This window comes from Uloborus diversus, unplaced genomic scaffold (assembly GCF_026930045.1).
Source record: "Uloborus diversus isolate 005 unplaced genomic scaffold, Udiv.v.3.1 scaffold_766, whole genome shotgun sequence".
In the NCBI taxonomy this organism is placed as follows: domain Eukaryota; kingdom Metazoa; phylum Arthropoda; class Arachnida; order Araneae; family Uloboridae; genus Uloborus; species Uloborus diversus.
Window position 1 is genome coordinate 1 of NW_026558974.1, and position 18,100 is coordinate 18,100.

Here is an 18,100-nt window from a genome sequence, read left to right on the forward strand (position 1 = left end):
GTTATGTAGTTGTTTATAGGCGGCCCCGACTTCAAAAGGTTATTAAAAATTAAGAGATCGTATATAACTAGTTAGGTATTTAAAATAATTCATCGTATAGCAATTTAAATCAGTGTTTATTTTATAATTCGGTGTTTAGTTCAGTTGATTTTTGTACTCGAATTTCATTTAGTTAAAATAAATTTCATTTCTATATTTGGGTAGGAAATAGAATGTAAGTGTAATCAGTTATTTTTTGCAGGTTTTTTTTTTTAATTTAAAAGTAATTTATTTTCACGATTGTTTTTACACAAGAGGAAAAATACAAGAGTGTATGCAATTTGAAAAATTGACTTTCATTTTTTGAGGGACAACCTATTGTGTATGCTTTGTATTTACTTATTTTTTGGAAAGTAGTGAAGTAGCGACTACATTTCAGAAGTAGTTTGTAGTTGCTACATTTTGAAAAAAGTAGTTGTAGTTAACTACATTTGTAACAAAGTAGTTGTAGTTCGCTACAAAAAAAAATGTAGTTTTTCCAACCACTGATTACAATTCACAAAGGACTTACTCTTCATCGAATATGTTTCAAAAGTTACTTTGCTATGTGTTAAGTGGCTGAAATACAAGTTATGTTCTAACTTACCTCTCTCACATGTCCTACTATCACTACTAATTAGAATTACAATGAAATTCACTAGTAATGTGATAATTTTAAACCAGGAGGGTCATAAACAGTCATCACAATACCAAAACTGGTGGAATCCGCTTGGTACCGTCTGTTAAATGCCGTGCAGTTGTTATGCATGGACCTATCTGGGCCAAGGTAGGGCCTGCAACAAGCAGGGGCCCCAAGTCACTACAAAAAGAGAAATTTTAGAGGGAAAAAAATATAAAAGAGCCCCGAGAGAGGCCGTGTTGGCATGAATGATAAGGCATCAGACTTGTAACTGCAGAGTCTCAGGTTTGATGCAAGTTCGTTAAAGATCATCCATGTTCATTAATGGTGACTGGAACGCATTAAATATATCGTGGTCACAAACATGGCCGTATCCAGAAATTCTTTTCGAGAGGGGCCCGGATTCGCACTTTCCCCTAACACACACACACACACACTGAGCTACTGCAGGTATGTTTTTGACTTTTGCGGTCCAGACATTGTTGTCGCAGGTGAAACAGGCCATTTACCCCCATATGTGTCTTTTTTACCAATACAGCTCTCATGTTTTTTGTCTCGTATTTTTATTGGGCTCCGTTTTTAATTTAATTTGCTATTATTTTTTTTATTCACCTTTGTAGTAGTAAAGAAAACAGGAGAATGGCTCCTTTCAGTGTGATGTAAAAGATCCATAATTTGGGGGTAGGCGGAGTCAGGGGGTTTGTCCCCGGGGAATTTTTTTGGAAAAACACATAAAAATCTGCATTTTAAGGCCTTATATGGGTGCAATTGAGACTACAAAAATATGAACAAAACTAGGCAAACAAAACTTTTTAAAAGTTATGCATTCTTTTCCAAATCAAGATCAATCAATATAAAAATTGCTTGTTCAACAAATCTTTGACATTCATCTACAGAAAAGAGAAACGAGGGAGGAGAAAAGAGAAGCACATAATCACTTGCTCATATCGGCTTTTAGTGCAGCTTGTTTTTGATCATTTTGTCCCCCCCCCCACTGCATCAAAAGCCCTATAGTAGAAAATGAAATAGAGTAGAGTAAGAGATTTTTTTTTTCTCACGCTGAAGATATTAACAGTATGCAGTAAAAGTAAGAAAAAACAAGCAATAACAAAAGAACTTCCAAAATACTGAATTTAGTATTAAATAAATGGCAAGGCATAAAACATATCAGTTACAAAAATGAGCTTGAAAAATATGCTACAAAAACGGGAGAATCGTGATTTTTGCATTTTTTACGCAGGATGTGTCAAGGAGCTGTATTTGGCACATCTAGGTAACCATATATCAGAAACTAGGGGCCTGGCCTTGGGGAGTCCCCGACTCGAAATCGGTGCAGTGTAAGTTTTATAAGAGTTTTGGGGGGAGGAGGGCAAGTCTACCAAACTGACAAGGGGTCTGCCTTGGCCTGAACGGCCCTGAATTGAATTAAAAAAGAAAGCAGGAAGTCCTAATAAGTGTCACAATTTCAAGAATGCTTAGCAGCTAATGAAAACTAAAATTGCTTTTCCTGTATTTTTTTGAAATAGATCACTCGTTTATTAATTACACAGATAAGAATTAAAAACTTTGTTGATTTCCTTTTCTGACCTCAGAAAAGGGGGGAAAACTTTTTCTGTTTTACGTTGCAAAACATTTTGGATTTCGAGGGGGGGCGCGTTGGACCCCCCCTTCCTTTTTCTGGATACGGCCCTGGTCACAAATCCTCCAAGTGAATCAAAACCTCTGAAGATGCTGGACAGGGATTGCTCCGATTCCGATTCCAAACAAAAAAAACTGTGTTCAGGGTCTCATTCTACCAGTAAAACCATACATAGTGGTAGGTATGGGGAACCATGGAGTATAACATGATCTAAAAAAGGTCAGAGTATTTTGGTTCCCATCATGCAGTTAAGGTGATGTGATAAAATATGTGTGCCGTTAGTAATCTTTGGCATTACAGTGAAGGCATAATCTTTGTCCCAACCTTTCTGTGCATATCAATGGTTCTATGTAATTTAATTGGCTCACTTTCAAGTTTGCCCACCAGCACAAATATTAATGCATCCTGTTTTTTGTCTGTCTCTCTTTCAGGATTGGCTGGCAAGTCAACAGCTAGTGATTCTCATAATCGTCATCAATGTCGCCCTAGGAATATTATTCTTCAAGGTAATATTATAGTGAAGAACATTCTCTAAAAGTTTTCGGTGCTTTCCTGGATTCCGAATTTCCGTCTTCTCCAGAAACTGATCTTGAAAGACAATCGGGGCCATTCCTTTGTCGCGGGAACGCCTTCTAAAACTTTTCCAATTCATTGTTTGGGGCACCAGGACATTTCTTGACCTCTGGAACCCATGCTCAGATTTTTAATTCTTCCGAATTGGAAAGGAAACAAAACTGATTAAATTATATGATTTTATGCCTGAAAAAGAGCTTTTTTACATTAAAAACTAAAATAAAATATGCTATTCTTATAGATATGACTGTTCATATTACGAGCATGCGCTCTCGCTGCTCTGTTATCCTCGATTGAAATTATTTTATTTTTCTAACTCACAAGAGCAAAAACTTAATATTTTACCACTAGAAGTAGACTTGAGCATCAATACTTATTCTTAAATGCAGTATATTAGCAATAGAAAGTGTACAATAACTTACAAGAAATTTTAATAAATATTTGAAACTAAGTATTCCAATTTACATCAAATATCATTTGTAAAATTGCATTTGAAACTAGCTTCATTTGTGAACATAATTTTACTAAAACAACTATTCAAACTTAAAAAAGATACTTTATGTGTTGATCAAGTTAAAAAAATTGTAATGAATTCGCTCTCAATAGAATTGAGAAAAACGCACTTCAAAACAATATTGCAGAGAAATTCAATAGAACGTATTTTGTAGTACTGAAATCTAGATAGTTGCACAGTAAATCAATCTACATGTACAAAGTTAATTATTTAAAATCTTTTGAACAAAATCTAAATTTTTGTGGATTGCATAAGACATTAAAATTTTAAAACTTATTTGACAGTCTTAGATGCTTACAACAGCAGCAATTCCTTGTCAATAACAAAAAAAGTAATTGATAACATTTGTTAATATTTCAAAACGAGTTAAAAGTGCCTTATTCTTCATACGTTAACACCAGGTAATTGTTCATTATGGTCGGGAAGTATTTGTAAAAATGTTTTTATGCTGCCATTGTGTTTTTGTACAGATACTATTCGGTAACACTTATAAATCATCCACCATTTCTTATGATTTTGCAAAAATCAATTGTATAATAACGGAATGCTATGCACACCAGATATGAACACTGAAACAACCTGCATTGAACTTTTGTCCGAAGTTCACCTATTGTATAAAAACTTCAAAGCCATTGTTTTTGTCTGTTTTCTATATGGTCTGATGTTATAATAAAACTTATATGCCCTTATGTGTAACTATATTTTACAGGATATCCACTATCATTTTAAAATCTTCTCTCTTAACTTTATGGACATGTTTAAATAGCCATCACTTTTGGTCAACTTTCAACCATTTATTTAAAAATGATTTTATGTACTTTAGCATATAAAACACTAGGAAAGTCATCCACATTCAAATTTTAAGTTTTTCTATTATAATCATAAAACAAAATACTAACAGATCAACTGATTACGCTGGGATTTGAAAACATAAATACGTTAATCCAATGAATCCTCATTTTTATAACAGCGAATGATCGAGTAACGCTGACGTCACCAACAACGACACTCACGCCACGGCATGATAATTTGATAATATTTTTCGGTAATATTTGACATGGCAGGGAAATGCTCTCTTTTGACGAGGCTGAACTGGATTTGGTAACTTGACTGTTTTACTGGTAAGACTGTCATTTTAGGATAATGAAGAAACTTAAAAATTGTTAACAATGAACGCTATCTACTGGATTTTAGGGTCAATCCACCGGAGTTAGGGTTAAAATTTCAACTATCAAAATATCGCCAAACAGGCAATGGCTTCATTCAAACGTAGAAGCAATTTTCCTCCGTCATACCTTAATGGGCAATTTTCTAGCTATTTTCATATTTGTTAAGGCAGATATTTTGTACAATTTTAACAAATTTAATTTTTCCAATTATATTAACAATGTCCACTACTGTGTTATATTGCCACAATCAAATTCCATGATACCACTTTAATATGCAAACTAACACAATTTGAAATTTGCCGACTTGAGCTAAGTTTAGATGCATTTAGCACAAATCAGGAAAGTCGTTGAAAACCACCATAACAAAGACACACAATTTTATAATATGCAAAAACTTCTAAAAACTTTGCAACATTGAAACAGGGTATCAATTTAGAAGCACAAAATATACCATTGCAAAATAATGCTGAAAACTTTAATTTATCGAAAATTGGGTGTAAGCATTTCAAAAAACAGAGTCATTAATAAAAGTATACCTTTAAATGAAGCATAAATATAAATGAGTTCTGCGCTACAATAGGTAAACAGAGCAGTTTAAAGTAAAGTTTGAAATAGTTGATAAACAGCCTTTTTGTCTGTTATCTGGTTTTATTCTTATTGATAAAGATGATTTACAATGTTCTACTGTGTAATTGAGCTCTAAGAAGTTTTCTCCATTGCTTAATGGAAAATCTATGAGAATTCATTCAATTATTTAAAACTAGTAGAACAATAATACATAAATGCTAGTATAATCAGTGATGTTCCCATCAATTTTTCTGAGGGTATACTCCCAGTACCCATTACTCACAATATGTGTATGCGATCATACACATAGTATGTCTTAAAATGAAAATTCATGAAGCCTGAGGGTTATACGCAATATGTCTAAAACATGTTTGAGAGTAAACGGCGTATATGGAGTATTATACCCTATGGGAACACCACTGAGTATAATATTAATTATTACAGCCTTTATTATTAAAATTCAACTTTAAAACAAACACAATAGAAAAATTGGTATTAATTTATTATGATACTTGGTAATAGTTTATATGAATTCAAGGAATTTTACTGGGATGATTGGAAAAATTCATTTTGTTTACCAATATTGTATGCATTCCCTGTGTGTGATGGGTTTTTAGTTTCAATTTCGATTTTTAAGAAATTATGGCTTTCTATTCAATATTACGTTTGAAATTCATCATTTGGGTCAGCATTTTTCCTTGATGGTCATTTCAAACTGGAACTGTAATTATAAAAACACTGTAGACTGAAAAGATTATAATTTAACATGAAAACGCAGTCAATAGATTGTTGAAAGCAATGGTGAAGCCTAAAATAATGCAAAAAACTTAGTCATCCAAAACTGAACACAACGATCAATGAACAACAGAAAATCAAATGGCATTAGTTTCATATCTTTTTGATAGACAGTAAAATTCCATTACAACGAATACCAATACTGCCATGGCCAGGGAAAGGGTAGTATCTGCAGAAATGAGTTTTTAAGATGTAAGAAGAAATGCAATTTTGATTCCCTGCTAACAATAATGAAATGTTGGGATTTCACTTTTTTTTCGTGCTTTGTTTTCAGCAGAAAAATAGACAAACTTGTTCAATAAAGCTAAAGAACAATAGATGATGAAAATTCCTAAAAATGAAAAATTTGCAGACAACGCCCTTTACTTTCCCAACACAGAATACAACGAAATATCCATTTTCAGGAAATAAATTTTCAGTCCCAATTAAATTCCATTACATAACTTGAATTCCTTTACGATGAAATTCCCGCTACAACAAACAAAATTTGCAGCCCTTTGAAGTTCGTCGTAAGGGTATTTCACTGTATTTTCAGAAGCGCAAAGTGAGAAGAGATTAATCAGAAAATGAAATTTTAAAAAAGTGAGAGAGAGAGACACAATACAAGAAATGTGGATATTAAAAAAGGCAGAGTGGTCAAAAACAAATGTTTATTTACAAAAACAAGAGTTGAATCAACATATTGGATTTATTACAAAGAAATAATACATACGTTATGTGTTCAGTAATTTTCGGAATTCTGTATATTCTGGTAAACCCTTCTCGTTATCAAACACACGGAGTGTGTGAGTTTCCGACAGCATTAAATTCACCAAATTTTCCACTGCAAAACAAAGAATACATTTTGAAGACATAAAAAATCCACAAAAAAATTTAAAGTAATGACAATATTTATAGTGTTAAATGGGCTAATGAAAAAATGCATAAATTTTTTTTAATTTATTTGAAGTTAAACTCTGGGAAAACGAGAGGTAAAGAAACAGAGAAACAGTTGTGTATTGTTGTCACTTTTAAAATCTGTGGGAAAAAATCATAAAGAAGAAAAAAATGCTTTACATGATGCATAAACGAAATCATATCAAAATACAGACTGCTAAACATACAAACAGCATTTCTCAGAATAGTGACTCTGACCACGAGGGGAGTTACAGAGATAAGTAACGAAAGTCACGAAATTCGAAGCAACGCAAATATAAATTAAAAAACCCCACATTTTCTCAGACTCAAAACAGAACTATATGAGAATTTAAAGCTCAATGAAATGTTGTGATACTGATAATATTTTACCTCATTGTTTATATAATTTATGGGATGGTTAATTTTCTCATAGAAAGTTTGTTTATGTAAACTCCACATTAAAAACAGATAAAAGCAAACGGTTTTCAATAAGCTATAACAGATTATTCCTGTAGTTAGTTTTTATTGCCACCACATACAAAAAAGCTAAAGCTTTTTCTCGGATGGCTGTTCATCTAAAAGCCCTTCATTGCACTGAAAGAGGGCTTACTTGAAACTCCGAAACAAGTGTCTGCTTAATTTTGTGCAACAAAACGTTGTTATATCTTATTTTACTTGCTAATCAAAATGTTCACACAACCATTTTTTTTTTCAATTTTTAAGTGACTAAATTGAATTAGAAGAAAGAATGGCCATTTTGTGGAACCCTGGAGTTCCTAGAATACGGCTTTAACAACGCTGGATGTGATTTCTTTTTTCAATTGTTTTTCCAGTGAACTAATGTTGCTTGGTTTGCAAGGGCGGATCAAGAAATTTTTCAAGGGAGTAGCGATTTATTTTGATTGCTTACTTTTGACTTGTATACTGGTTTTAAAAAAATCAAAGGTTTTGAACTTTAATTTCGAAACAGTTCCGGGATAGAGTCCCAAACCCAGACCTTTCTTCTCACAACGTCAATGAAACTCTCTAAATTTGCGTTTTTAAACTTCAATTTTCAAAAAATTACTGCTGAAGAGTCCCTCATCCCTGTTGGTTTGTTGAAAAACGAATTTGGGTTTATCTTTGTCCTTTGGAGGAAAACATCCAACATTGCTTGAGTCGACTATTCAATTTAAGAAACGCTAGTCTAGACCATAGTGATGCTTAATACGACAAATTTTTGAAAGATCTATGCGAATTTTAAGACCAACATCGAGTTTTGAAGTATTTTCTGAGGCCAATAGTAAGGAAAATAAATTCAAAGACTTTTGACAGATCTTGGGAATCTTTTACAACAATAGTAAAGGGTACTCTTTCATTTCTGGGGGCCATTAATTTTGTATGAAGTAGCTCATAAATTGGCTACATATCGCCGAATTTTTGTAGTCAAATTTGTCTTTGAAAGAATCTCACTAAATATTGTCAAACTGACAATGTATTTGGCAGTTCATTTTTAGAGCTGAATTTGTTGCCAACTTGGTGAGAAAAAACTTAGTTATATATGTTACCCATATACTGACACAAAAACAATTAAGTTGCTTCAGTTTCAATTTTATGGCCTCCTGTTGTGAAAAAGTATCACGTAAAACATGAAATAGCAAAACAGTCTTGATATAATCGGCTAAAAACTAACGCGGAAGTTAACTGATTTCAACTACTCATTTAAATAATTAATATTTAAGAAAATTAATGAGGTACTGCTTTCTCCTTAAGTTATGTTACCAAATATAAATTAAACTTACAGTGACTGTAAACTCCACGCCGCAATGATGTATTGAACACACAGAAAAGGAAATTGCAATATTTGCTGAACTTTTCTTCAATGTTTTGTAAATCTTCCAAGCTAGAACAAAAAAATAAATAAAAACAGCAAAAATGTAATTAAAAAGCTGAAGCACCAATAACAAATTCAATGCATCAAATCTAACACATCTTACCAAACACGATCAATTCCTTTCAGCCAAAGTTGTTGAAACGTATAACACAGATTCAGCACATCACATATCTGTTCCTTCAAACGTAGCAGACGTTTGTCCAGCAGACACTTTTCGTGAAGGGATTTTAGGTATGCATTGTGGACCACAATCACGTCATCAATAGTTCTAGAATTTTGAAGTTCCTTGCTGAATTCCACATCAAAACTGTTATGAATCTGCAGATATTAAAAAGTGAAAATAACTTAAGTTGGATATTAAAAAGACTTGTCATTGTCTAACCAATCACTAAGTAATAGGGAATGTTAAATGAATTACAAGTATGCAGGGGCACCAACCTGCAGACCTTTTTCTAACTGTCCACAATTATTATATTTAATTTTAATAAAACCGCAGCACGTGTTTTCATCAAGCGCATTACTTTTAGAGTAAAAATCCTTTACCATCCCATATGAGCGGCCAATTTTTCTTACCAAACGATAATTGCTAATTAGGATCTGGCTTTGTAGTACTTTACAATTGCTGTACGGAATTCAAGAAGACTACTAATTCAAGTCATAAAAGCAATCCACCATAAAAAGTACAACTTTTTCTCTTTATCATAAAAAATTTAATTTTTTGAAGAATAAAGTCAATCCTGTGGGATCCCGTGGGATTGGCACTTTACAATCCCGAAATCCCGCGGGACTGAATTTGGCGCGGGATTCGAAACCCTACTGATCACTATACAAGACGGCCAACCCTTTAATCAATGAGTAAGAGACTTAAGGTTTTAAAAACAGATAAACTCCTTCTTTATCTTATTTTCCATTAAAAAAATAATCTGAAACCACTATTCCCAAAATTTGTTTGAATGTTTTACTTTTCAATCTGGTTTTCAGTAACATATTTCACACCAGTAGGCACCATGCAATACATTGATATTGTGAACAATGAACTAACCCTGCTCATGATGTAGTTGTGTAATCCATTGACAAAAAAAAGCAATCTCATTCGCATTATGTACATGCCATGAGTTTTCTGTTGCTTTGGATATTCATGTCTTGATATTGCTTTAACTATTTCATTCACAGCAGTTCCACTTGCATCTAATCCTAATAAAAAAAAACAATTATGCAATGTCAAAAATGGATTATTCATAACATATTTTTTGCAATGACACATTAAAATAAATGTTGCTGAAAATATAAAAAACTAAAATCTCTTTTGAGGGTAAGCATGGAAAAAAAAAAAACTGATGCAATAAAATGTTTAAGTTGAACAGTTAATGAGATTAAAATCATTGTCAGAGCACATGCGCAGAAAAAGGAAAGAAAAGCTTCCTTCTCGATATATGGTGTTCTTTGGCAGCTAGGAAACGTCTGAATAATGTCTAAACTACCTATACAGGCTGCGGCAAAAGATATGCCCTCATTTTGGAGAGCAATAAATAAAATACTACATTAAATGTAGAGGCTTGTAATTTTTTTATTACCTTTGGTATTTCAAACAGTTTTTTTACATTAACGTTTAAAAACAATATCTGCAAGATATCTGTAGGGTATGGGGATGATGCCCCTACCCTACAAGAACTGAAAAGGAGAATCATTGAAAAGGTGAACGCCATTCCACTTCAGATGTGCCAAAAGGCACACAGAAGCTTCCAAAATTGGCTATATCAGTGCATTGCTATTGGAGGCCGCCATGTTGCAGATATTGTTTTTAAATGTTAATTTAAAAAAAAAAAATGAAGTACCAAAGGTAATAAAAAAAAATCCAATTCTCTACATTTAATAGTATTTTATTTATTGCTCTCCTAGATGAGGGCATACCTTTCGCCGCACCCTGTATTATATAATAAGAAAATATTATACCCAAATAGATTTCTAAAAAATATTTCTTCATTAAAAAACAGAAGGAAAAAATGATCAAGTTTTATCTACTTGTTCAATGTTTGTGAAATACAGTAAAACACATCGAATGTGGATACTAACGGGACACAATTTTTTGTCCACAATAGCGGGGGTGTCCGCAGGACAGTAGTTTAATAACGTTATTTGCCTTGGAATCGAGGGAATTAAAAATTGTCGGCATAAGAGAAAAGTCCATTAGGAGGGGTTTTGCTGTACTTCTAGTTCTATATTTCTTCTTTTTACTGATGTTTAACAGATGAATTTTGTTGGAGACGCGAAGTGGGGTTGCATAAAGTATTCTATGATTTTTTTAATTTTTCAGATATTATAGGATTACAATCTTGCTTTTAAAAATCGATATGCTGTATAAAATTTTAACTCAGTTGTATTTAATTCAGATTACATTAAAAACAGTTAATATTTCGTAAAATTAATATTTAGCTGATATCTGCCTTATAAGTGAAGATTAAATATTTTTGATGAAGAATATATGTTAAGCTTAACCTATGACCACTTTACCCTATCTTCCTCAAGTTGATCTAGAATATTATATAAAATCAATCCAGCTTAGCTGTTTATGCAGATGTATTCTTGAGACATCCGGTAAGCTGTTTGCACAACCAATCTGCTAAAAATTTTAATAAACAAAATTTCATAAAGAAGTTAAAAGAGGTGTTTAGATTTTAAAATGTTTCATGTGCACACAAAATAAATTTTTTCACTAAATAAAATACTGCCAGAAATAAAACTATGAGTTCAGAATATAGTTCCTAATTATTAAAATGTATAACAAAAAAATTAAGCTCATTCTTTCATTTATTTCAAATATATGGCTCCTTATTTGATTCATGACCACTTTACCCCATTGACCACTTTCCCCTACCAGACCCTATAATTGTCTCATTTATTATTTAGGTGTGCTTACAAGGATTTTAGGTGCTGAGCAAGCACAGTATGTGGATAGACACTTACATATATATATATATATATATATATATATATATATATATATATATGTGTGTGTGTGTGTGTGTGGACATCTAAAAAGTATTAAAAACTTTTTATAACTTATATATAACTTTTTAAAATTATAACGTATTATAGTTTTAAAAGTTATATATAAGTTATAACTTATAACGTATTTATAACGTATAACTTTTTAAACTTTTGCCCTAACTGTGGTGTGTCTGTGTATTTTCAATAATACACACACACCACAGTTAGGGCAAACCTAACATGGCAGTGTACATAGCACTATGATAAGGATCTAAACAGCCTTCACAATACTGCCCAGTTAGCTTTGCTCCAACTGTAGTAAAGAGTGATGTTCCCATAAATTGTTCTGAAGGTATACTCCCAGTAATCCATTACACACAATATGTGTATGTGATCATATACATAGTATGTCATAATATGAAAATTTATGAAGCTTGAGGGTATACGCCATATATCTAAAACATGTTTGAGAGTATACGGCGTATATGTAGTATACTCTATGGGAACACCACTGGTAGTAAACACAGCGCTTCAAAGAAAAGAAAATTCAAATAAAACATGCTTTTATGGAAACAAAATTTTATATTATTTTATATTGTATAGGAATTGCATGCAAAAGGAAATTAAGTGCCTTCATAAACTTATTACTTAATATAAAATAATTTATTTAAAACAAAACTACAGGGAAGCACTGTTTATACATTTTTGCATAGGCTGCACGAAAAAAGCATACAAATGAAAAAACGTATAATAGTTGTACATTAATGTGTATTGGACTCTGCAGTGACCAATTTAAAAAAACATATAAATCATAAAAATGTAGAAAAGAGAAACGTATAAACGGTGCTTCACTGTATATCAAAACGAACATAATAAATAAATGCATACAAATAGAAGGAAAATAACTCACTTATTGAATATAATTTATCTAAAAGATACTTGGCACATTTAATTTGCAACAAAAATGAAAATATTTCACTGTATTGAGTCTGTACTTGTGTTCCTAATATAATACTGATTGGCCACTCGACCTGAAATAAGAAAAGTAACTAAAACAATTGTTCATAAAAGCAAATTTAAACAAACTTAATACAAAAATAAATTTACGTACTTCATAAAATAACTGAAGTGAATTCAGGAAACTTAGAGGCTTTTTGATTTTAACTTCTGAATTTTGACTGTCCAAATATATGCCCAAACTGTAAGAATATTTTAATGTAATTATTGCTACAATAAAAATTACTAATGAAAATTTCATTTGTTATAGTAAGTAAACTGGGTTGGAAAAAATTAGTAACATATTTTGTTGAATTAACATTAATATAAAACTGCAATTTGTTGCTTGAATTAATATTTTACCACTGAATGAAGGGATAATGTACATCATAACAATAATATTTTACCATAATAACAAACACACTTGACTCTATTTAATGACTTCCAATGGATCACAAAAGATCGTCCTTAAATAGAATGCAAACCTAACCTGGAAGTATTACATACTTGCCAACTTTTGAAAATTGGCATCAGTAAAACTTTTCCGTGAACAACATACCTCCTCGAAACAATAATGAAGCAATTTTAATCTGTGTTAAATACATAAGTTTTACCTTTGTATGATAGTGGAAATGTCCAACACTATTATGCATCATATTTTTATTCAAGAATTTTGTTAAAATATTTTCCCTAGCATGAATTTTATTATGATAAAAAAAAAAAAAAAAAAAAAATTCATGCAAAGAGTTAAGTGATAAAAAATACAATACCAAAAAAGTTTCATTGTCCAACTAAACACATGTTAAATAAGTGGTAATAAATGGATAACTAAAATAGCTTTTTGTAATACTTACCACCAAAAATTTTTATTTTGATGTCAAATGATTCTTTTTTCGATTGACATACTTTTCATTTATGTACAGTGCACTTTCTGCAGAATGCAAAAACCTTTTAAACATGTTTTTCTTCTAGATTGTTTTAAATATCCTCTTTCAATTTTATATATTTTTTAGTTATTTTTATGATTATTTTAGTTACTCATTTATTTTTTGTGAAGTTCTTTGAAAGCAAGAGTTATTAAAAGACACCAATTATGCATGGGGAAAACAGGGATTTAATTGTTTACAAGCTGTACAACGACATTACAAACCACAAGGCAAGACGATTATAAGTAGTTTCAATCAACTTCAACTTATATACACAATAAACAAATAGTGATATGTTTCAAAATTGCTCATAAAAACTTAATAAACTGAAAATGAGGAAACATAAATAAATTAATAAATAGCAAAACATTCATTCGTCAGAACAGGAGACTGCTGAAGATGTAAGTGAAGCTGATGTAGCTTTTTTAGCTTTCTTTAACATTTCTTCACTAAACTTCTGCTCGAAACAAGGTTTTACATTTTTTGTTTTTAAAATTAATAAACTTTCCAATGTCTGGTTAGACATGAGAGATCGGCATTCAGTTCGATTTTTTCGGACTAAGCTGAAGATTCTTTCACACTCAGCATTTGAATGGGGAATGACCAAGATGTTAAGCATTATTTTGGATATCTTTGCAAATTTCATATGACCATCAGCACCTCTGATTTTACTCACTTCAGCCCACTGTGCATCAATTCGATCATGAGTTTCAGTAATGAATGAGGTATCTTCAAGCTGAAGCTGAGAGAATTCAATTTCCAACTCATCTATCTTTTTGTCTTGACATTCATTGCTATCAACTTTTAAAAAACATGGAAACAAATCTATAAAATATTTAATAGAATTAAAACTTGCATTTTCAATATTTTTCAAGTTTGCAACTTCAGCATTCTCAAGAACCTTGCTTTTAATCGGAAATTTCTTCACTATATAATCACAGGCTGTCACTAGGTACTTAACAGCGGCAGCATAAAATAAATTTTGCTCTTCCTGTGATAGCTTTGAAACAATATTTGATGTTGCAGTACCAATCACCAAATTCTGCTTATCTTTATGACAGGATGGATTATGAAAATTTACGTCAGTCAAACACTTTCCTTTAATTTCTGATGGTCTTAGAAATTTTGAGAGAAGCTCTTTTAGAAGATCCAGCAAAAGCCCTCTAAGTCGATGTATTTGTGGCGAAGATGATTGTAAAAGAACATTGGTTTTTTCAAATATGGGTATGATGCTTAAAAGGAACAAACAATATGCCTTGTTTAAATCTGATGATAAAAACAAGAAAATTTTTTCTTCTCTTGTCAAAACTGTATTTAATCCCGTCTTCTTTTTCTTTTTTGGCTTCATCTCTGAAGATTCATTTTTTCTTTTGATAGATTTCTTTTTGTGTTCCTTATTTTTCAAAGAATCATTCAGTTTCTTCTTACTTACTCTTTCCTCTTCCTTTAAAACTTTTTTTTCATGCTCTTTTTTTTCAGGCTCCATTTTTTTTTCAGGCTCCCTTTTTTTTTCAGCAAGTTTGGGTATTTTGTAAAAAGACATGGATGAGGACAAACTGCAAGATTTTGAATTTACTACCTCTTTAAAAAAACTTGTCAGTGGCTCCCATTGGTTCACAACACGGGTCAAACTTCGCCCAAGAGAAAGCCACCGTGTACATACATGCTTAAGTATTTTCTGAGCATCCTTATTATAAAGTTCTTGAAACTGCTGAAGTCCTTCTTTGCGGTTAGCACTTCTCTTCATGTAATAGTAAATGTCAATAAGAACTTCATCAACATTTACTGGCAAAGATTCTGCACCTTTCTCTGAAGCCAGATTTATTAAATGGCAGCAACATCTAGCAGAAATGATATTTTCATTCTTTTTCTTTAAAAAAGAAATGACACCAAGCTTCTCCCCTTGCATGACATTGGCATTATCTGCGCCGAATGAAACGCAATGTTCAAGAGGAATTTCAAACTTTTGAAATTCTGCTATAATCAGGGAACTGATATTTTCTCCAGTTGAATGTCCTACTAAATTTGGCAATGACAACAATGTGTTTTCAATCTGCCCCAAAGTGGAATTAAAAAAAGTCACTACAATAGGATATAGTTTGAAGTCTGATTCATGACTCCCGTCACAAGCGGCAGAAAAGGGTTCTTTCTTTAGAATTTCCACGATTTCGGAACTTCTGTCACGTGCCATTTCTTGCACAATCGCAGTTGTTTTGGTTTTTGCACAGCCATAGCGTTTCGCAATTTCACATTTAGGAAACATTTGCCGAAAAAGAGGACCAGCATGACTCGCTGCATTTAATGGAACATTATGCTCGACCAAAAACGATGTAAATAAAAGCTCCGCACGCGTAACTTCTGGTAGTAGATCACTCGAATTTTTCAGGAATGAAGTTAGTTTGGGCATGTTTTCCGAGCACTTAACATTTTCTTTGTGCTTTGGACCATTAACATGTCGAAATACATCATTTCTTCCTCCATGTGCAATGTTGAAATCACTTCTGCATACATCGCAAAAGGCAAATTTTTCACCTTTATTCGATTTTTTAATCGACAGAAATTCTTTACTATACTCTCCCTTAAAACTCTGATGGTAACTTTTACCCGATTTAGCACTCATGTTCTTGATAGTAACAAATTATGTAGAATTTTCCATATATTAGTAAAAGATCAAAAATAACAAACAACACACAACGAACCAACACTCGGGTTGCGTTCGATGAGCACGACCGAGAGCGACCGGTTAGTTAATCACGTGACAACTAATGATCACGTGCTCCAATCAACCAATCAACTGCTTAGAATGGTAACCAGTGAGGTAACCGGTTGATCATAGAACGCTGCGGTAAGTAACCGGTTACTTACTGGTTAACCGGTGAGGTTCGTCGAACGCACCCTCGGTCGGAAAGTCAGAAGTAGAAGTATTTTTTTTTTTCCCAATGGGAGAAAACATTTCTTGTCTTGCCTGCATAGGGAACCGGCTGTACGGTCTGCAATTCAAACCAATCACAAGCTGCTGCCAGCCGTTAGCCGCGCCTATTCCGTGACGTCAGGATGCAGCGCATGACACACACGATGCAGATCGTCGCCGTTGGAGATAAGCGATAGAATTCCCTTCCCCCCTTCTTTGATTGCGCATTTAAGATTAGATTTCCGTAAAAACATCATATCAATCCGTAATCAGTAAAATTCTGAGAATATCCGTAAATTTTACGGATAATCCGTAAAAGTTGGCAAGTATGGTATTATGAAGGCTACACAGATCCTCTAATGGCAGCATTAAGATGTTGCCAAGTTAGGTTTGCCCCAACTATACTGCAGTGCTAAGCACAAAAGTTATATCTGCGGCCAAGTTGAAAACGAGAAATTGCTATTTCAAGTTTTGCACCTCCATATATTTGCAACTTTTTTAGAATTTTTTAAAAAAATTTCCCATTGACAAATAACTATAAAACGTTGTATTTAGGTGCAATATGTGACAAAGAACCACTTGGTGACCGTAAATCAGTTTTGATGAAAAGTACAGGTATAACTTTTGGTCTTAGCACGGCAGTATAGTGCAGTTTGGCATCGAAGAGAGCTCAGGTGCCTCTATCAGTTGGAAACTGGGCGTCAAAATTATCTGTGTTATTGATATATGCGCCTTATGGCATGGGCGTCCATATACAAAATTTTAAGGGGAGAAGACTCAAGATATTCTCCATAGTTTATTTTCCCCATAGAAACCGCTTTCACTACAGATTAGAGTTATTAAAATGGAACATTTTTAATAGCTTACTCATTAAAGGCTGGAGAAGAAATGTTTTTACATTTTTGCAAAGAAAAAAGTACTAAAAGCAAAAAAGGTCTAATTTCTAGGGGGGGGGGTTAAGCCCCCACTTGTCCTACTATATAGGCAGCAATGCCTTATGGTAGTACATGAAAGACTGGATACCATATTGGGGGATACGAAAGACTAAAACCTGTAATGCAGTCCCATTAGAAAGGGGGGAACAATATAAAAAAAATTTTTGGTGATATTTTCGGTTCAGTTACAGAACACCAACCAGGATCCGCGCTAGGAATTTCAAATTGTTAGTCAGTTAATCAGCCAAAATTTAAAAATCTGAGCCAAATTTCAAAAATTTTAGCCAAAGACTAATTTTAAATAAATCAGAAAACAAAGTATAATTTTAGAAAGTATAAAATAGTAATACATACACTTATTATTTAAAGATGCAGCAGACACTCATACACTTGAGATAATTAGGACACTTGTTTAGAAGGGTTTATTTTCCCTAGTGGAATTTTTAACGATCGTATGGCACAATTTTGAGGATCAAGGATTTTTTTTTTCTGTTGATTGTTTGGAGAATTTCTTTTTCTCCATATAACAGTTTGTTTCACCAAATTTAAGATTTTATCTCATTTGGTGTGGTGGCAAATGCTTAATGCGGATCCTGATCAACATTGAAAAGCAACGAATGCCAGACATAACTGGTAGAAAATTATTGATCCTATGTTAC

The 18,100-nt window shown here is 32.6% G+C and overlaps 1 protein-coding gene across 1 annotated transcript in view; it reads right to left on the bottom strand.

Annotated features, from left to right (window-relative positions):
* Positions 1 to 6,616: 6,616 nt before the first annotated feature.
* The window catches only part of LOC129233875 (gamma-tubulin complex component 5-like), a 67,624-nt gene continuing 56,140 nt past the window's right edge, over positions 6,617 to 18,100 (bottom strand). Inside the window, exons 15-20 of the mRNA XM_054867805.1 lie at positions 12,785 to 12,872; positions 12,584 to 12,704; positions 9,728 to 9,879; positions 8,789 to 9,003; positions 8,594 to 8,694; positions 6,617 to 6,738 (exon numbers count right to left, since the gene is read on the bottom strand). Coding sequence (XP_054723780.1) covers positions 6,629 to 6,738; positions 8,594 to 8,694; positions 8,789 to 9,003; positions 9,728 to 9,879; positions 12,584 to 12,704; positions 12,785 to 12,872 — 787 coding nt within the window. The 3' untranslated portion in view covers positions 6,617 to 6,628. The remainder of the gene's footprint in view (positions 6,739 to 8,593; positions 8,695 to 8,788; positions 9,004 to 9,727; positions 9,880 to 12,583; positions 12,705 to 12,784; positions 12,873 to 18,100) is intronic.